General features: G+C 49.0%; 1 protein-coding gene and 2 long non-coding RNA genes across 3 annotated transcripts; all 3 read right to left on the minus strand.

The window, feature by feature from the left end:
- Window positions 1-2,409: 2,409 nt before the first annotated feature.
- Window positions 2,410-3,413, minus strand: LOC139838570 (uncharacterized). The gene is made up of 4 exons (XR_011755927.1): window positions 3,371-3,413; window positions 3,186-3,284; window positions 2,970-3,092; window positions 2,410-2,895 (listed from the first exon to the last, which is right to left on the minus strand). It is a non-coding gene; the product is annotated as an uncharacterized lncRNA (long non-coding RNA).
- Window positions 3,414-3,420: 7 nt separating this feature from the next.
- LOC127338724 (uncharacterized) lies at window positions 3,421-4,548 on the minus strand. Its single transcript, XM_071828439.1, has 4 exons — window positions 4,374-4,548; window positions 4,070-4,282; window positions 3,816-3,990; window positions 3,421-3,731 (listed from the first exon to the last, which is right to left on the minus strand). Exons 1-4 carry the CDS (start codon window positions 4,545-4,547, stop codon window positions 3,697-3,699), a joined length of 597 nt encoding a protein of 198 aa, XP_071684540.1. The 5' UTR covers window position 4,548; the 3' UTR covers window positions 3,421-3,696.
- Window positions 4,549-4,620: 72 nt separating this feature from the next.
- LOC139838571 (uncharacterized) lies at window positions 4,621-10,216 on the minus strand. The gene is made up of 3 exons (XR_011755928.1): window positions 10,075-10,216; window positions 9,686-9,805; window positions 4,621-5,156 (listed from the first exon to the last, which is right to left on the minus strand). It is a non-coding gene; the product is annotated as an uncharacterized lncRNA (long non-coding RNA).
- Window positions 10,217-21,093: the final 10,877 nt, after the last annotated feature.

Below are 21,093 nucleotides of genomic sequence, written 5' to 3' on the forward strand. Positions count from 1 at the left end.
CCTACTTTTGCACATAACCCAAGATTTCCAAGTGTCTACAATCGAGCTCAAAACCACCTGAGATGAGGTGTCCTTAGCATCGAAGAACGCAGCGTTGCGTTCAAGCCAAAGCGCTCGAATGACCGACATGATTAGGGAGTTGGCATCCTTCCTTTGACTCGCCAGGAGGGCCAAGACAACTTGAGGCCGCCAGGCGTCGACTAGCCCCGACTTCGGCATAGGCAGATGCACATCAGCGACAGTCATCACTCCAGCCCACACCCTGAGTGCGAAAGGGTAGTGGAGAGAGATGTGGGCGAGAGTCTCATAGTCTTTACCGCATAGGGAGAATGACGTGAGACCATGCCGAGCGAAGCGATCGGACCTCCAACAATATCGGCGTAGGGCAAGCCAGGCATGGAACTTGTACGCCATCAGAGCATATGCATGCCAAAAGTTGGCCGCGCCGGCCAAAACTGTAGAGCCCTGGAGGAGGGCACAATTGGCCGTATATCCTGGCGGTGAAGTCTCCATTAGCCGTACACTTCCACCTGGAGACGTCGGTCGTCAATGCTTATGTTACCCCGAAGAAGAGTTATGGCCTCGCTTATCATGCTAGTTTCGCAGGAAATTTGGAATGAATGAATGCAACACCCATGTCTTTCGAAATGTGAGCTATATGCTAACCTCTGTAATCAACAAGATCAAACTTGAGAACCAACCTCACGTGGGATGGTTAGGAGGGTGGTTGTACCCCCAGCTCATCAGAGTTCAAACCCCAGGGTTGACATATGTGTGAATATTTTTTTAGTGGGAGGAGGTGTTCCCGTCGACAGTGAGGCGCCTGTGGTGACTTCGTCAATTTCAAAATTCGATCCGCCAGCTCAGTGTCTGAAGGTGCTCATAGGTGTAGGATGAGTGTATGCGCGCCAACTAGACAATTGGTTGGGGCAAAACATTTGAGCTCCTCCATACCGCGAGAGTATTCTTTTATTTTGTTTTTCTTCTAGCCTTTTGTGCTTTCGCTTGTGAACTCTTCTTCATTAATGAGATGGGGCAGAACGTTTCTGAAGAACTAAAACTTGTACTGTGGCCTGAAACAGATTATTCTACGTGAATCGTGATATCTCTTCTCACTGGACTCCTTTCATGGCTGCTCTTGGGCTCATATTATGCAGAAGCTGTGCTGTTATTTTTAATGACCTTTTGTTTTTTGCTTTTACAGACAACGTCCGAAAGATATCTCGGAGAAAAATGAAAAACCGAGACAAGAAATGGGCCTTGTGGGCGGAAACAAATGCAGAAAACGCTCACGTTGTCGCACACACTTCAATATAAGATAATTTCCGAAAACCGTGCTCCGGCCGGCGTGCTCTGCTCTACCTGACAAGCGCAATATGCTGCTCTTATTGACATTCATGCAACAACCTCGGTTATTGATCAACTTATATCTGAATCTGCTCGCATGCTCAAGGCAATAGGGCAATTTCCGAACGATGTTGATTCTGTTATTACCGCAGATGAGCATTCACCTGGATTCTACGGAGCGGATATAGATCCCTGGAACTATGATAGTAGTTCACCAGGTGTGGCCTATGAGCATGAGTACAACTCTGATTTTTATTTTCTAGCCTTTTTGGCTTTCGAGCTTGTAAACTCTTCTTCATTAATGAGATGGGGCAAAACGGTTTCGAAAGAAACATAACTTCTGCTGTGGCCTCAAACATATCATGCTTCCACTACAGGAATCGACTTAGACGCCGACGGCCGGCTGCCCTCGGCGTAGCCACGCCTGGCCCTCGGCGTAGGCTACGCCGACGGCAGCCCTCGGCGTACCTCGTCGGCGTCCAGGTCCCTCGGCGTAGCCCGGCCCGCCCTCGGCGTAGAAGTAGCCGTCGGCGTCCTCGCTCTATGCCGACGGGGAAGAAGACCCTCGGCGTCGTTGCCGTCGGCGTCTGGCCACGGAGCGCCGTCGCCGTTAACGGAGGTGATCCAGACGCCGACGGCTTCCCCCTCGGCGTATCCACGCCATCTGGGGGCCGTGGGGCGACGTGGCCAGACGCGAGGCTGCCACGTTCGGCGTCTACGCCGACGGCCGGGCCCTCGGCGTCTGCATGGCCATGCAGTGGACACGCGGCACACGCGGGCGAGGCTCCCAGGTGAGGCCATACGCCGAGGGCAAGGCCCTCGGCATAGAGAGCTCCTCCTGGCGACGGGCGGGACACGTGGCGCGCGCTGGTGCTGCCAGGTGAGGCCATACGCCGAGGGCAACCCCCTCGGCATAGGCTCGACCATATGGTCATGCCAGGGGCCTATGCCGACGGCATTGCCCTCGGCGTATGGCCTACCATTTGGTTTTTTCGATTAAAATTGGGTTCCAATTCATCTAAATTCAGTTCAGCAGGTCCAATACATCCAAATACATCGAAATTCATCCAAATTCACCATAATTCACATAAATAGCATGAAATCCACATAGTAGCATACAAATACATCCAAATTCATCCATAATTCACATAAATAGCATGAAATCCACATAGTAGCATACATGGTGCATGTAGTAGCATACAAGAGGAGAGTGCCATGTCATCCAATACATAGTAGTAGGTAGCAAATGATGGCAAGCAAGAAGCCCGGTGCCGACTAGCGGAGGAAGGACCCGGGCGGGGTGTGTCCGCCCACATCGTTGGCGAAACGAGGAGCCCGGGGTTTCGCTCCGGTAGAAGCTGCAGAAGAACCACCTGGAGAAGGACCGGTAGCACGCCCAGGAGAAGTCGACGGAGAGGCACCGGGAGTAGTCCCAGGAGTAGTCGACGGAGAGGCACCAGCAGAACGCCCAGGAGACCGACCACCTTCATGAACCGGTGTGACCTCGCGCCCACCCGGCGATGCCTGGTTCCCGGACCATCCCGTTCCCTACGTGTTCCCTACATGTTAGCAACTTGCGAGGCAAAGGAAAGTGGTAACTACCGGTTTGGCAAAGAACTTACCTCCGGTGTGGATCCGTAGTAAGTCGCAGCGAAAGCTGCCCTCGATGGCATGATAGGCATGTCCCCCGCCACGGTAACTCGATCCGGTGGCGGTGTACCAGTAGACATAGAGATCATCATTTCCTGCAAGATAGGTTACAAGTTAGGCTTTGCAGAAATAAAGCATCAAACTGAGACTTGTCATCTACTTGCGCGAGAAGGAAGATTCAGACTTACTGATAAATACGTCATATAGGCCGTATTCTGCCTATTCCACTGGGCAACGGCCTGCTGATACGCTTCATTGCAGGCTTCGAAGGCCGCCTCGAAGTCAGGCTACAATTTCAGAAACAATGAATCTCGTAAACACTTAGCCATGTAGGAAGGAAAACCGGAAAGAGGATGAAAATGAGGAAACTTACATCGTAGGCGGGTGGACGAGCAGGCCGTGGACGAGGCTGGGGGCTCGGCGGTGAGGGTATGCTTGAGGCGCGTGTAGCTCGTGGAGTGGGTAGGCTTGACCGCCTTATTCATCCAAGGGAAACGGCCATGCGGACGCCCGTGCCCCGACAGGACCAACGACTCCTCGTCGACCGGAATGCTCAAGGGGTCATCCACCTCGGGGTGACGAGACTTGACCATGTCGCAGTAGTCCTCCTTGGCGGCCTTGGCATTGCCGTAGTACTGTGGCTGAGGCAATGCGGGATTGGGCTTCTGCTTCGTCCGCATCATGTCATATATCTGGGCATCATGAAGCACCACCCCAGGTGGTGCCTCGGCCACCTGCATCGCGAAAAGAAAAGTTAAGCGTACCACAAATGAGACATGGCGGGAAATGAATGAAGGTCGTTCCATGTATATACATACCTTTTTCCCCTTGAAGCGGGTGTAGTCGCGGTTTCCCGCGCTGTGTGCCACCGGTGCCTCGGTTCTCCATGTTACGCCTCGACACGGCTGCAAACTCCTCGTCCTGCCTGAGCCACCTCGCCCTAATCAGCTCCTCCCATGCCTCCCTATGCTGCTCGGCCCACTCCGGACAAACCTGAAAACGCAATAGTCAGCTCAAGATAATTCAATGAAAACTTAGCAGCAATGTAGAATCTCATTGACATTTTACTCACCGACATGTACTCCTCAATGGTCATTGCCCATTCCTCCGTAGGCTCGTTACCAACAAAGTACTCCTTCTTGACCCTCTTACCCTTGTTAGCCCAGAAGGCACTAGCGCTGGTGAACTTTTGGTTGTACCACTGCTGCGGTGTCAACCTCTCGCAAGCGCCACGCAAAGTGAGACGCGCCTGCGTGTCATGCTCCGGGTCCACACGATAGAAGCACTTCAATCATGCATAAATCAGTTGTGAAAGTCATGAGTTAGCACATTAGGGTCATCAACTATGAACGGTGCTCGAGAAATATATGCCTTACCCAGAACTTGGTGGTCACAGCCTCAGCAGCTGTCGCGAAGCCTACGGCAGGGGCATCCTCATAGTCCGCCCAAGTAGTGGCTAGCTTCGTCGGGCCACCGGGGACCGTGCTAAGGGGAGTGTATCTGCCGGGCCAGAACTTCTTAATCAGAGCCCCAAGCAAGCTGTTAGGCATGCGGGGGCTTGGCATCCCATGTCCGATTCTTTGCAAATAAATCACACATTAGTACACATGCCAAATTGTTTATTATGCCCAAGATGAAAATACATGTTCGAAATTTCTGAAGTAGTACACTTACTCATCGCTCGAAGGAATGATAAGGGCCTTGTCATCATGGGTCTTCGGCTCCTTCCTCGCATCGGGGACTCCAGCTTCTCCACGAAGCTTCAAGGGCTTCGGCGCACCCCCATCCTCCATCACCTCCAACTCAGCCCTAGAGTCCGACTCGTGTGTAGACTCCGTCTCCATCTCCACCTCCCCACTAGACGGACCCTCTAGGTACAACTCAGGAGCCACGTCGCCAGAAGCGGAGGGTGGCTCGTCAAAGTCCATGTGTACCCCGCCGCCACCTCGTCCTCCACCTCGTCCTCCTCGTCCTCGTCCTCGACCTCCACCTCGTCCTCCTCGTCCTCGTCCTCCATCGGTACCATCGGCGTAACGCGGATTTTGCACCGGGGCTCGATCACTCCGTCTAGTGGGTCTAGGAATATTCCTCTTCACCGCGCCAGCGTCTTAAGCAAGCTCTCGGAGTCTGCCTTGCCGCTGCTCATATTGTCCAGTCACCTGCATTGAGAAGAATAAAACAGTTAAGCACAAAGACATATTATATGAAGATACTAAGAATAAAAGGCACAATGCAATTAAGAAGCATGTTGACATAATAAAATGAAGATACTAAGAATAAAAGGCACAATGCAATTAAGAAGCATGTTGACATAATAAAATGAAGATACTAACAATAAAAGGCACAATGCAATTAAGAAGCATGTTGACATAATAAAATGAAGATACTAACAATAAAAGGCACAATGCAATTAAGAAGCATGTTGACATAATAAATACTAAGAATAAAAGACCCTCACCAGCCATCATCGCTCTCATGCTCACTCTCATACTCCATCTCTTTCTCTTTCTCTTTCTCTGGCCCACTATCACTATCACTATCTTGTGAGTACAAAGTTGAAGGGTCGACGGGTGGAGGCTCATCATAATTGTCATTCGCCTCAAGTAACTTCTCGAGCATAGATATGTCCTTTAGATCCACCACTGACTCACCACGAAGTTTACGCATCGTTCCCGAGGTCCTCTTGAACAAACGGTTCTAAAATATATTCCCGAAGTCCTGTTCCTCTTGATAGAAAATCCCCTCGTATGTCACGGGGTCAATGTTGTTGTAATCATCCTCAGAGGGAATCGGTAGGTTACCATGTGGCGATACCTGGAAGACGACTTCCCAACCCTTGAGTTCCGCTTTCTGGCATGGGTAGGGCAAATAATAAACTTGCTTGGCTTGGTGAGCCACAATAAAGACATCGGCTCCGCTATAGGTGGTTGAAGGCTTAACTTCAACTAACCCAATGGACTTATCACTTCTCTGTCCACCTATTGGGTCGAACCAATGACACTTGAACACGACGATATTGAGTTGCACGTTCGTACGATTGAATGTCAACTCGTATACACTTTGTAACCTTCCGTAGTAATCAAAGTTGTTGGCTCCTTTGGTGAAGACCCCAGTATTTATCGTTTTGGGATTCGCCCGGCCCTTCTGGTGCGTCTCTGTGTGGAAGCGAAACCCATTCACATCATACTTCTCATACTTGGTCACCTCACGGCTACAACCTTGGGAAACACATTTCAACTCATCTATCATATCAACGTTTCTCTCACGGCCCTACAAGAACATTTCAAATTTGTTGTGTGCATTAGTTACGTGTAATAAGAGGGACAAGTCACGTGTTGCAATGTAAGAGGAAAGGTTAGAAATTACTTTTTCCATGAACCATGTCACAAAGTTTTTATTAATTCCGGGAGCACCGTCTTTCAGTAGAGTGTCCATCTCCGAGGTTTCGGGCAATTCATCATACGGCCACATTTCATCCGTGAATTCCCTGAAAGGAGAAAATAAGCATTAGACCGAGACGAGGTTACTAGCTGCAAAGTAATTTGTTCACCATTTTACCTTACGAATGGGATCACTTCCTCCATGTTCATAAGCACATATAGCATTATACAATCCTTCTCTTCGTTCTCCAATTTATATTTTGTTCCTTTACCAGCCTTGCCACCGGGAATTGGAATAGTTTTAGCTTGGGGTCATTCTCGGGCACGTCGACATTGTAACGAGTGACCGGGTTATGCTGAGTGGGAACATCATCGGGATAGTACGTTGTCGCGGCATCTGCCATCTCCCGAAGGCATATTGCCTCAGCTATGCATGCTTCAATCTTGGCCTTGTTTCCAGTTATCTTTCGAATATACTTAAACTCTCTCTCAATACATAACTGCCAACGAAACTGCACCGGACCACCCAAGAGTGCCTCGTTGGCGAGGTGCACAATGAGATGTGCCATCGGAGTAAAGAAGCTCGGCGGAAATATCATCTCCAAATTGCATAGCAACTCCGGCACTGTATGTTGTAGCTTTGCAATAACCTCGGGACATATCTGCTTAGCACAGAGCGTGCGGAAGAAATGGCTCAACTGCGCAAGCACTCGCCAGACTTTCTCGGGGATATACCCTCGAAGCATCACCGGCATGAGCCGCTGAATCCATATATGATAGTCGTGACTCTTGAGCCCGGTGACTTTTCCCGTCGAAAGATTAACTCCCTTACTCATATTCGAGCAATAACCATCCGGGAACATCACGACGTATTTGAGCCACGCGAATGCCTCCTTCTTTTGGATGGAATCAAGGCAGAAGTTGGCATGCGGCTTGAACCAATTCTTTTGACGGCCAATAGGACGCTTCATGTGTAATTTTTCCCTATCACAGAGGATCTCAATATCGACTCTAGCCTTGACATTATCCTTTGACTTCCCGGGAATGTTCAGGCATGTGTGAAAGACGGACTCCGCGACATTCTTTACAGTGTGCATCACATCGATGTTATGGGGAAGTTCGAGGTCCTTGTAATACTCGAGCTTCGTTAAAGCCGCCTCGTGAGTCCAGTTGTGCGTTACACCATATCCCTCAAATTGATGGCCAGTTGGCGTCGCTGCCGGCACGAGAGCACGTAGCTCGGCTTCAACAAGTGTACCATCAAACTTCGGCACATCTTTTTTTTCATGCACAACTTTGCCCTTCTTGAAGTTCTTTTTGTCTTCTCTAAACGGATGCCTCCTTTTGAGGAACTGTCGATTCGTGTCAAACGCAACATACTTGCGACCCTTCTGTAGCCAAAGGAACTCAAGCCGATGCCTGCACACTGGGCATGGCCACTTACCAGCTGTACACCATCCACATGTTAGGGCGTACCCGGGCATGTCATGCATGGTATACTGCAACCAAACTCTCATGCAGAAGTTTGTCTTCGATGCTCGGTCGTACGTCAATGTCCCGTGGTGCCAAGAGTGGTTCAAATCTTCCACAATCGGCTGCATGTAGACACTCAAATTCTTCCCCGGGTAATGAGGGCCTGGAATGATCAGCGACAGAAACATGGTCTTCCTCGTCATTAGGACTCCGGGAGGGAGATTGAGCGGAATAACAAACACGGGCCAGCAACTGTAATTGGCAGTGGACATACCATATGGATTGAAGCCATCTGTTGCTATCGCAATTCTGACATTCCGAGCCTCGGCTGCCTTAAGGCGGTGTTTTGTATCGAAGTTCTTCCATGCCGTACCATCGGATGGATGTCCCATCTTCAACTTCTTGTTTTCGTCCACGAATCTCTTCCCATACTTGTGCCACGTCATCTGTTTGGCTGTCTCCTCGTGCATGTAAAGCCGCTGGATTCTTTTTATGAATGGGAGATATCGAAGAATCGACTTTGCGGTGCTTGACTGCCTCACAAGACCATCCTTTCCCGTTACCTCTTCATACCTAGACTGCTTCTGAGATGGGACAGTACTTGTCCTCCGCATACTGTCTCCAAAATAGAACGCAGCCTTTCGGACAACAGTCTATCCTTTGATAATCCATGTTGAGGTCCTTCATAATTCTCCTCGTCGCGTGCAGGCTTTGAGGCAGACAATGATCTTTGGGCAACATGTTACCAGTTGTTTTCAGACTTGCTTCAAAGCCCTCACGGGTGGTGTTGTACCGGGTCTTGTCGGCTAGACATTGGGAGATGGCATCGAGCTGAGAAATCGCGGCGCCCTCGTACAGAGGCCTCTTAGCCGCGGCAATCATATCATAGAAGGCCTTCGCGGTTGGCTCTGGTTCCTCCGGTTCTGGCGGCGCCTCCGGTTCTGGCGGCGCCTCCGGTTCTGGCGGCGAATCCGGGACATCGGCATGGACGAGATCATCTAGAAAGTCTCTAACTCCATCGTACGCATTGCCATTGAGCCGCTGCCGCATCACCTCACCTCTGTCACGTTCGCGCTCATCAAAGTCGATTTCCGTGACGTACCCATGCATATACCCATATTGCAGAAGGTGTCTATACATTTCATCCTTCCCACGACGTTGACGCTTCACGCAGCGAACACAGGGGCAAAGTGCCCGAACCAGCCCCTTTGTACCACGCGCTAACTCATTCACTAGAAAATGGGTCTTCCTTGTCCACTCATCTGTTTTCTCAGTCGCACTAACACGCTCATTGTACATCCATCCATTATCAGCCATCCTCTGCTTTATTGGGAGCCAAACCACAGACATAGCATTTATATCAAATAGGAAATTAAATGCATCATATTTTTATTTATTTTACCGGGCGAAACGCATGCATCAACCTACATCTCTACTAGGTGGGCTCCTAGCAGCCGCCGGATCCGTAGTTGGCTACGTTCTCCATGCTCTACCCCGGTCCAAGTCAGAATTTCGGCAGCACCTCCCCGCTGCTCTCCCGATACACGTCTCGGCAAAAAGCCGAGAGGATGTGCATCCGGAGAACAACGGGGAGGCGCCGCCGAAATCCTGACTCGGACCGGAGTAGAACATGGAAAACGTAGACAACTACGCATCCGCCGACTGTCCCGTAAATGCCGCAAGCGTTACGGTTCAAAATATGCGGACCACTAATGCATATTTATCCGCGTAACGCTCGCGGACGGGAAGTGACACCTAGGTTACGCAACTTGACTTGGAAATTGAATCTAGTGACATAAGAAAATGCGGAGAAGGGGGGCGATGTTTTAGCTCACCCTCGGCTGTAGAGGAAGTCGTTCAACAACCGAGTGTCGATGTCGGCGACCGTCAAGAAGTGCGTCAAGATCTGGGATCGTCACGTCGGGGTGCTCATGACGAGGCGGTCACCACATGGCCTATTTTTGTTTCAATCAAAACAAAATTACATTGTTAGAACAAATTCACATTTGAACAAATTCACATTTGAATTTCTATTTCCATTATTAAACAAATTCATTTCTATTTCTACTACACATTTCGATTTCATTTCTATTTTTTTCTTCCAAATTTCCACTATTCTATTTCTATTACTATTTCAAATCACATTTGAATCACATTTGAACAAATTCACACAACAATTAAAGCAAATAGAAAAATAAAAGACAGGGAGCTAACCCTAGCTTACCTATGCAGGGAAGAGGGGCCGAGCAGGGGAGAGGAGGAGGGCGGCACGGCAGGGGAGAGGAGGAGGGGCGGCACGGCAGGGGAGAGGAGGGCGGCCGGCTAGAGGGCAGTGAGGGGAGGAGGAGGGGCGGCACGGCAGGGGAGAGGAGGGTGGTGGCGGGGCGGAGCACTGCGGCGGGCGTGAGGGAGGAGGAGGGCGGTGAGGAGGAGGAGGCGGCCGGGGGCAGTGAGGGAGGAGGGTGGTGGCGGGGCGGAGCTGGGGGGGGCGGCGGGCAGTGAGGGGAGGAGGAGGGCAGTGAGGGGAGGAGGGCGGCCGGGGGCAGTGAGGGGAGGAGGGTGGCGGCGGGGAGGGGCCTGCGGCGGCGGGGAGGGGCATGCGGCGGCGGGAGGGGCGGCACGGGCGGGTTTGGGGGAGGAGGAGGGGGTGGAGGCGGCCGGCGGGCAGGCAAGGCGGCGGCGGGCACGAGGTCGGGGGCTGCTCGGGCTCGGGCACGCGCGCGGGGGTTTAGGGCTAGCTGGTCTGGCTAGCTGGTCTGGCTCGACCAAGACCTCTAACCGGTCCGGCGCGCCCCCCCTATGCCGAGGGCCGGCTATACGCCGAGGGTGGCCCTCGGCATAGACCTTTTTTTTCCTTTTACTTCATATTTAATCTCAATTATAGGTATAAAATTATTTTCTAAATTTTATTAATCTCAGATTATAGTATAACAAATATTAATATAGTTCATAGGAATAAGTATTATGAATAATTATATCATCTTATGTGAAGATTTTTGTATTTAAATTTTATTAATGTCAATTATATTTATTAAATTATATATGTCCATGCAAATTTGTTTTAATCTTCTACATTCCCAAGCTATGCGCATTTGGAAACAAGGATCATCACATATGATCTCAAGTTTCTCTCCGGTTCAACTCCGAGGGAGTTCCCCCCTATACATGCAGAATCTGCCTAAGTGTAGGAACCCCCTGTCCGAGAAGCCGGACACACCTGGGGGGGTAGCCTTGGATATAGAACCATCTCAAATCACTTTTGTGCATTCCATGTGGACACACACAAGTTTTGGGGCCATTCCCTAGATCCGATGCTCGATTTCCGACGAAACCCTAGTTCTGTTGACCGCGCGGTCTACCCCTTTGACTGCATCCCATCGGGGCTCCCCCGGTGGGCATATGCCTCCATTTGAGCTTGGTTAGGTCATATGTACATTTGGAAACAAGGATCATCACATATGATCTCAAGTTTCTCTCCGGTTCAACTCCGAGGGAGTTCCCCCTATACATGCAGAATGTTGCCTAAGTGTAGGAACCCCCGTCCGAGAAGCCGGACACACTGGGGGTAGCCTTGGATATAGAACCATCTCAAATCACTTTTGTGCATTCCATGTGGACACACACAAGTTTTGGGGCCATTCCCTAGATCCAGATGCTCGATTTCCGACGAAACCCTAGTTACGTTGACCGCGCGGTCTACCCCTTTGATCGCATCCCATCGGGCTCTCCCGGTTGGCATATGCCTCCATTTGAGCTTGGTTAGGTCATATGTACATTTGCAAACAAGGATCATCACATATGATCTCAAGTTTCTCTCCGGTTCAACTCCGAGGGAGTTCCCCGCTATACATGCAGACCGCCTAAGTGTAGGAACCCCCGTCCGAGAAGCCGGACACACCTGGGGGGGTAGCCTTGGATATAGAACCATCTCAAATCACTTTTGTGCATTCCATGTGGACACACACAAGTTTTGGGGCCATTCCCTAGATCCGATGCTCGATTTCCGACGAAACCCTAGTTCTGTTGACCGCGCGGTCTACCCTTTGATCGCATCCCATCGGGCTCCCCGGTGGGCATATGCCTCCATTTGAGCTTGGTTAGGTCATATGTACATTTGGAAACAAGGATCATCACATATGATCTCAAGTTTCTCTCGGTTCAACTCCGAGGAGTTCCCCCTATACATGCAGACCGCCTAAGTGTAGGAACCCCCGTCCGAGAAGCCGGACACACCTGGGGGGGTAGCCTTGGATATAGAACCATCTCAAATCACTTTTGTGCATTCCATGTGGACACACACAAGTTTTGGGGCCATTCCCTAGATCCGATGCTCGATTTCCGACGAAACCCTAGTTCTGTTGACCGCGCGGTCTACCCCTTTGACTGCATCCCATCGGGGCTCCCCCGGTGGGCATATGCCTCCATTTGAGCTTGGTTAGGTCATATGTACATTTGGAAACAAGGATCATCACATATGATCTCAAGTTTCTCTCCGGTTCAACTCCGAGGAGTTCCCCCTATACATGCAGACCTGCCTAAGTGTAGGAACCCCCGTCCGAGAAGCCGGACACACCTGGGGTAGCCTTGGATATAGAACCATCTCAAATCACTTTTGTGCATTCCATGTGGACACACACAAGTTTTGGGGCCATTCCCTAGATCCGATGCTCGATTTCCGACGAAACCCTAGTTACGTTGACCGCGCGGTCTACCCCTTTGATCGCATCCCATCGGGCTCCCCGGTGGGCATATGCCTCCATTTGAGCTTGGTTAGGTCATATGTACATTTGCAAACAAGGATCATCACATATGATCTCAAGTTTCTCTCAGGTTCAACTCCGAGGGAGTTCCCCTATACATGCAGACCGCCTAAGTGTAGGAACCCCCGTCCGAGAAGCCGGACACACTGGGGGTAGCCTTGGATATAGAACCATCTCAAATCACTTTTGTGCATTCCATGTGGACACACACAAGTTTTGGGGCCATTCCCTAGATCCGATGCTCGATTTCCGACGAAACCCTAGTTACGTTGACCGCGCGGTCTACCCCTTTGACTGCATCCCATCGGGGCTCCCCCCGGTGGGCATATGCCTCCATTTGAGCTTGGTTAGGTCATATGTACATTTGGAAACAAGGATCATCACATATGATCTCAAGTTTCTCTCCGGTTCAACTCCGAGGGAGTTCCCCCCTATACATGCAGAATCTGCCTAAGTGTAGGAACCCCCTGTCCGAGAAGCCGGACACACCTGGGGGGGTAGCCTTGGATATAGAACCATCTCAAATCACTTTTGTGCATTCCATGTGGACACACACAAGTTTTGGGGCCATTCTCTACATCCGATGCTCGATTTCCGACGAAACCCTAGTTACCGTTGACCGCGCGGTCTACCCCTTTGATCGCATCCCATCGGGGCTCCCGGGTGGGCATATGCCTCCATTTGAGCTTGGTTAGGTCATATGTACATTTGGAAACAAGGATCATCACATATGATCTCAAGTTTCTCTCCGGTTCAACTCCGAGGGAGTTCCCCTATACATGCAGCACCGCCTAAGTGTAGGAACCCCTGTCCGAGAAGCCGGACACACCTGGGGGGGTAGCCTTGGATATAGAACCATCTCAAATCACTTTTGTGCATTCCATGTGGACACACACAAGTTTTGGGGCCATTCCCTAGATCCGATGCTCGATTTCCGACGAAACCCTAGTTATGTTGACCGCGCGGTCTACCCCTTTGACTGCATCCCATCGGGGCTCCCCCGGTGGGCATATGCCTCCATTTGAGCTTGGTTAGGTCATAGGTACATTTGGAAACAAGGATCATCACATATGATCTCAAGGTTCTCTCCGGTTCAACTCCGAGGGAGTTCCCCCCTATACATGCAGACCGCCTAAGTGTAGGAACCCCCGTCCGAGAAGCCGGACACACCTGGGGGGTAGCCTTGGATATAAAACCATCTCAAATCACTTTTGTGCATTCCATGTGGACACACACAAGTTTTGGGGCCATTCCCTAGATCCGATGCTCGATTTTCGACGAAACCCTAGTTCTGTTGACCGCGCGGTCTACCCCTTTGACTGCATCCCATCGGGGCTCCCCCGGTGGGCATATGCCTCCATTTGAGCTTGGTTAGGTCATATGTACATTTGGAAACAAGGATCATCACATATGATCTCAAGTTTCTCTCCGGTTCAACTCCGAGGGAGTTCCCCCCTATACATGCAGAATCTGCCTAAGTGTAGGAACCCCCTGTCCGAGAAGCCGGACACACCTGGGGGGGTAGCCTTGGATATAGAACCATCTCAAATCACTTTTGTGCATTCCATGTGGACACACACAAGTTTTGGGGCCATTCTCTACATCCGATGCTCGATTTCCGACGAAACCCTAGTTACGTTGACCGCGCGGTCTACCCCTTTGATCGCATCCCATCGGGCTCCCCGGTGGGCATATGCCTCCATTTGAGCTTGGTTAGGTCATATGTACATTTGGAAACAAGGATCATCACATATGATCTCAAGTTTCTCTCCGGTTCAACTCCGAGGGAGGTCCCCCCTATACATGCAGAATCTGCCTAAGTGTAGGAACCCCCTGTCCGAGAAGCCGGACACACCTGGGGGGGTAGCCTTGGATATAGAACCATCTCAAATCACTTTTGTGCATTCCATGTGGACACACACAAGTTTTGGGGCCATTCCCTAGATCCGATGCTCGATTTCCGACGAAACCCTAGTTCTGTTGACCGCGCGGTCTACCCCTTTGATCGCATCCCATCGGGCTCCCCGGTGGGCATATGCCTCCATTTGAGCTTGGTTAGGTCATATGTACATTTGGAAACAAGGATCATCACATATGATCTCAAGTTTCTCTCCGGTTCAACTCCGAGGGAGTTCCCCCCTATACATGCCGAATCTGCCTAAGTGTAGGAACCCCCTGTCCGAGAAGCCGGACACACCTGGGGGGGTAGCCTTGGATATAGAACCATCTCAAATCACTTTTGTGCATTCCATGTGGACACACACAAGTTTTGGGGCCATTCTCTACATCCGATGCTCGATTTCCGACGAAACCCTAGTTCTGTTGACCGCGCGGTCTACCCCTTTGACTGCATCCCATCGGGGCTCCCCCGGTGGGCATATGCCTCCATTTGAGCTTGGTTAGGTCATATGTACATTTGGAAACAAGGATCATCACATATGATCTCAAGTTTCTCTCCGGTTCAACTCCGAGGGAGTTCCCCCCTATACATGCAGAATCTGCCTAAGTGTAGGAACCCCCTGTCCGAGAAGCCGGACACACCTGGGGGGGTAGCCTTGGATATAGAACCATCTCAAATCACTTTTGTGCATTCCATGTGGACACACACAAGTTTTGGGGCCATTCCCTAGATCCGATGCTCGATTTCCGACGAAACCCTAGTTCTGTTGACCGCGCGGTCTACCCCTTTGACTGCATCCCATCGGGGCTCCCCCGGTGGGCATATGCCTCCATTTGAGCTTGGTTAGGTCATAGGTACATTTGGAAACAAGGATCATCACATATGATCTCAAGTTTCTCTCCGGTTCAACTCCGAGGGAGTTCCCCCCTATACATGCGGCACCGCCTAAGTGTAGGAACCCCCTGTCCGAGAAGCCGGACACACCTGGGGGTAGCCTTGGATATAAAACCATCTCAAATCACTTTTGTGCATTCCATGTGGACACACACAAGTTTTGGGGCCATTCCCTAGATCCGATGCTCGATTTTCGACGAAACCCTAGTTCTGTTGACCGCGCGGTCTACCCCTTTGACTGCATCCCATCGGGGCTCCCCCGGTGGGCATATGCCTCCATTTGAGCTTGGTTAGGTCATAGGTACATGTGGAAACAAGGATCATCACATATGATCTCAAGTTTCTCTCCGGTTCAACTCCGAGGGAGTTCCCCCCTATACATGCAGAACTGCTTGCTAAGTGTAGGGAACCCCCTGTCAGAGGAAGCCGACACACCCGGGGGTAGCCTTGGATATAAAACCATCTCAAATCACTTTTGTGCATTCCATGTGGACACACACAAGTTTTGGGGCCATTCCCTAGATCCGATGCTCGATTTTCGACGAAACCCTAGTTACGTTGACCGCGCGGTCTACCCTTTGATCGCATCCCATCGGGGCTCCCCCGGTGGGCATATGCCTCCATTTGAGCTTGGTTAGGTCATATGTACATGTGGAAACAAGGATCATCACATATGATCTCAAGTTTCTCTCCGGTTCACCTCCGAGGGAGTTCCCCCCTATACATGCATAATCTGCCTAAGTGTAGTAACCCCGTCCGAGAAGCCGGACACACTGGGGGTAGCCTTGGATATAAAACCATCTCAAATCACTTTTGTGCATGCCATGTGGACACACACAAGTTTTCCAGCGATTCCGACGCTCCGGTGGTCTGTAACTTGGAAAACCCTAGTAATGGGACCCCACACATCTACCCCTATAGCTTTCTCCGTGCGAGGGTTTACCAAAGTGGACTTTTTATTTAGTTTGCTTTGTTTAGGACATATGTACATGGAAACGCTAGGTTGGGCATGCTTTACCAGAAAATAGGCTCCGTTCGAGCCATGGCGGGGGTTTCCACATACAGATCCTGAATTTTACCAACTGGTAGCCCATTATGCGGAAATCGTCAACGCCGGGTACATCCAAGGTTAGCCAAACCTTACATCACACTTGTACATGTATGTTAGGGGCAGAAGCAAGTTTTCCAACAATTCTCGACGCTCAGGTGATCTGTTTCTTGGGAAACCCTAGGGGCGGGACCCCTAGGGTTAGGGTTTTACCAAGTGATCGGTTAGGGTTATAGTTAGGGTTAGCAATGTATGTGGAAACCCTAGGGTTAGGGTTAGAGTTAGGGTTAGGTTAGGGTTAGAGTTAGCAATGTATGTGGAAACCCTAGGGTTAGGGTTAGGGCTAGAGTTAGGGTTAGGGTTAGAGTTAGCAATGTATGTGGAAACCCTAGGGTTAGGGTTAGGGCTAGAGTTAGGGTTAGGGTTAGGGTTAGAGTTAGGGTTAGAGTTAGGGTTAGGGTTAGGGTTAGGGTTAGAGTTAGGGTTAGGGAAACCGTAGGGCGGGGACCCCGCGGATCTACCCATATGTACATCGATAGCAAATGTTGGGCCTAGTGGCTCCGGTTGACCCGTCTGCGAAGAGCGTCACCCGTGGGACCTACATATGCCATCTACGAATTCTTAAAAAATAGAACCATTTTTTACATAATGCATACTAGTAAATAAATAATAGAAACATAATATAAAGTAATATGAGAGAGAGAAAAAATAAAAAATAAAAAAAAAGTCTATATGCCGAGGGTGGCCGTCGGCATAGGGTGGCCATGCCCTATGCCGAGGGTAGCCCTCGGCGTCTGTCTGACGCCGTGAGAGGGCGGTGACGGTGCGGGTGCGGGGGAGGTGATGGATACCTCTACGCCGAGGGCCAGGTAGACGCCGACGGCGGCCCTCGGCGTAGGAGCCTATACGCCGACGGTAACTAGACGCCGACGGTCGGCTTCCGGCGCTGCCCTGGCGAGGCCGTACGCCGACGGCCCCGATAAAATGCCCTCGGCGTAGGGTTTGGCCGTCGGCGTATAGGACCATTCCTGTAGTGTTCGTGAATCGCGGGCTGTGGCCTCAAACATATCATGCTTCGTGAATCGCGGCATCTCTTCTCACTAGACTCCTTTCATGGCTGCTATTGGGTTCATATGATGCAGAAACTGTGCTGTTGTTTGTAATGGCATTTTTTTTTTTTTGCTTTTACAGACAACGCCCGAAAGATCTCTTGGGGAAAAAAATTGAAAAACCAAGACAACATCTGAGAAATGGGCCTTGTGGGCGGAAAAGAATGCAGAAAACGCTCACGTTGTCGCACACTTTAATTACGTACTATGTTAATTGGTGTTTGGTGGGCTAAAAACAGAGAGAATCCAGTGGCACATGAAGTCCATCTCGCGAGCTGTCGCGCCCTATATATCTCAGCTACAGAAACCAAAAGCTACTACTACAATGCATGCTCCAGCCACAACACAGACGGGCAAAAGCAAAGAATTCCTCAGTCTTAAAACGAGTCAGCTGACAGGAGAAAAACAAATGGTAAACCAGAGTGGACTGGAGACTGGCGCAATAGCCGTATAATGTAAAAAAAAAATGAAACCGTGTCTAGGAGGAACTAGACACTTTTTGATATAGTAGAAGTGGGACTTGGCGTGACAATTCCGAAATTCGTCCCTGATAGGAATCGAACTCCGGTCATTAGGGTGCGCCACTGCGACCCCAACCACTGGGCTAAGCCCATGTCGTCAATAGCCGTATAATGTAGTATGGTCACCACCGGTAAACGACGCCGGCGCCGGCACCTCCACCCAGCTTTTCTCCCTTGCAAGCAAGTAGGTAGAACTTGTGGCATTCGATCTTACTCGATGATGAAGCCTCTGCGTCGCTCTACCTCGTCCCTCCCCGTAGACTGCAGCATGGCGAATTGGCGATGGTGCTGCAGAATCGAGATCGGGATTAAGCATGCCTCGGGTCGGGCATGGCCCATGCATTTTTTCGAAATGGGGTGCCCCTGCCTCTGCATCAATTGATGCATACGGTTTTTTGTTAAAATAAGTCACACCAAAACAGTAGTAACAGTACATAATTATTATAGCTCATGGATCACTTAGAGTCTCAACATGGATAAGCCACCTAAAAAAAGCTAGAAGAAAAAAGCGATGTAGCATCATGATGTGAGCCTTTTCTCAGACCGCCAACCGCACTGGCTGTAGAAATCCCGTGCGACCGTCGCCAAACGGTTGCACCCAATATCCATGTCCGGACGTTCCTCCACCGCCTGCAGGAAGGACCACATATGGATCCAATGAGTGACCAAAGGGATAACCTGCATAAAAGATGGGAAACTCCTTTTGTTAAATATAAAATCATTACGGACTGTCCATATAGCCCGCAATAAAGCGCACACACCGACTCTAATGTGGCCTTTATCTTTTTTTGCACCCCATTTAACCAATTTCCAAACAAATTTGAGATACTAGAACAAATCATTTGGAGGATCAAGGTTCCATTTGCTAAGATTGTCTTTGGTCAATATAACTTCCTTATAGGAACCACATAAAATTTCTGATTTTAAGTGGAACCTTGATCTTCCAAATATATTTCTTAAGATAACATGTGTGTCCATTAAGCAAGTCTGTGTACATAGATTTAACACTGAACACACCAGAAGTAGTTATCGACCATCTAAAAGCATCCTCCACATCCGTCAATTGAAACATCATGAGGCGAGTAACTAAATGGACCCATCTATCCCATTTGTTCCCAGATAAAGCTCTCCTGAATCCTATGTTCAGAGGTGTTGAGCCCATCACATGTGCTACCGTAACATTTGTATGGTTAACAATGTTGTAAAGAGTCGGGTATTGATCCTTAAGAGGCAGATCACCTAGCCATGTGTCTTCCCAAAATCTAGTATTTTGTCCATTTCCTACTACAAGAGACCCTCTTTTGAAAAACTCATCTTTGACATTCATTAAACCCTTCCAAAAAGGTGAATCTGTTGGCTTTGCTGTAACCTGAGAAAGTGTCTTAGTTTTCAAATATTTGTTTTGGATTATCTCTTGCCATACTCCTTCTTCGTTCATAAGTTTGTACAACCACTTGCTTAGTAAACTTATGTTTTTTAGATGTAGCACTTCCACTCCTAATCCTCCCTGATCTTTTGGTCTACAAATAACATCCCATTTTGTTAGTCTATATTTTCTTTTGTATCCATCGCTTTGCCAGAAAAAACGAGATCTGAAGAAATCTAGCCTCTTTCTTACTCATATAGGAATCTCTAGGAAAGATAGCATAAACATTGGCAAATTTGTGAGAACCGAGTTTATAAGAATAAGGCGATCACCATATGATAACATTTTCCCGGCCCAACAACTTAATTTCTTTTCAAAACGGTCTTCTACCAGTTTCCACTCACTATTTTTCAGCTTTCGAAAATGAATTGGAATCCCTAGATATTTAAACGGAAGTGAGCCTATATCACATCCGAAAAGATTTGTATACTCACTCTCATCATCTTTCGCTTTCCCAAAACAAAATAACTCACTCCTGTGAAAATTTATTTTAAGTCCAAAAAGCTGTTAAAAATACAAAGAACCATCTTCATGTTAAGTGCCTTTTCTAAATCGTGCTCCATGAAAAGAATAGTATCATCCGCATACTGTAAAATTGAGAGTCCCCCGTCCACCAAATGAGGGATTAAACCACTAACCTGCCCATCTTGTTTCGCCCGTTGGATAAGAATTGCGAGCATATCAGCAACAATATTAAACAAAATAGGAGATAAAGGATCTTCGCAAACCTTTTTTTGTTTGAAAATAATGACCTATGTCTTCATTTGCACGAAGCCAACACTCCCTTTTTCTATATATCTCTGAACCCATTCACACCATTTGGGATCGAACCCCTTCATTCACATTGCTTGTTGCAGAAAAGACCAATTAACCTTATCGTAGGCTTTCTCAAAGTCGATTTTAAAAAGAACACCATCAAGTTTTTTTCGATGAAGCTCGTGAATGGTTTCATGAAGAATCACTACACCCTCAAGTATGTGTCTCCCAGGCATAAAAGCGGTTTGGGTTGGCTGAACAACTTTGTCAGCAATATTAGTTACTCTGTTAGTCCCAACTTTAGTGAAGATTTTGAAACTAACATTTAAAAGGCAAATTGGACGATACTGCTGAATTTGAACTGTGTTCTCCTTTTTTGGTAACAAAATGATTGTCCCAAAATTGAGGTGAAAAAGAGGAAGATCACCTCGGTGAAATTCTCGAAACATATTCATGAGATCTTCCTTAATAACACACCAAAACGTTTGATAAAATTCTGCTGGAAATCCATCGGGACCCGGTGCCTTGTTTTTCTCCATTTGTGATATCGCCTCGAAAACTTCCTTTTCAGCAAATTCCGCAATTAAAATGGCATTTTCGTCGGCTGAAATTTGTTTAATATCATGTACTACAGACTCTTCCATAACACAAGATGAGCTAGCCGGTGGGCCAAAAAGTTGTTTGTAATAATCTGAAATATAATTCTTTAGGTTCTCTTGACCTATAATCGTCCCTTCATCTTGTTCAAGTTGAAATATGTTTTTCCTTCTATGTTTGCCATTAGCTATAAGGTGGAAGAATTTAGTATTGTCACCACCTTCTTGAATAA

The sequence above is a fragment of the Lolium perenne genome, chromosome 3 (assembly GCF_019359855.2).
Source record: "Lolium perenne isolate Kyuss_39 chromosome 3, Kyuss_2.0, whole genome shotgun sequence".
NCBI lineage: Eukaryota > Viridiplantae > Streptophyta > Magnoliopsida > Poales > Poaceae > Lolium > Lolium perenne.

What these genes read in the sequence shown, in the direction of transcription:
- LOC127338724 (XM_071828439.1), bottom strand. Translation starts at nt 4,547, where the DNA reads ATGCCTAACAGCTTGCTTGGGGCTCTGATTAAGAAGTTCTGGCCCGGC. An exon ending in CTGTGACCACCAAGTTCTGG is followed by an intron (nt 4,283 to 4,373) that starts GTAAGGCATATA and finishes GCATGATTGAAG; the next exon opens with TGCTTCTATCGTGTGGACCC. An exon ending in CCCGCTTCAAGGGGAAAAAG is followed by an intron (nt 3,732 to 3,815) that starts GTATGTATATAC and finishes TTCGCGATGCAG; the next exon opens with GTGGCCGAGGCACCACCTGG.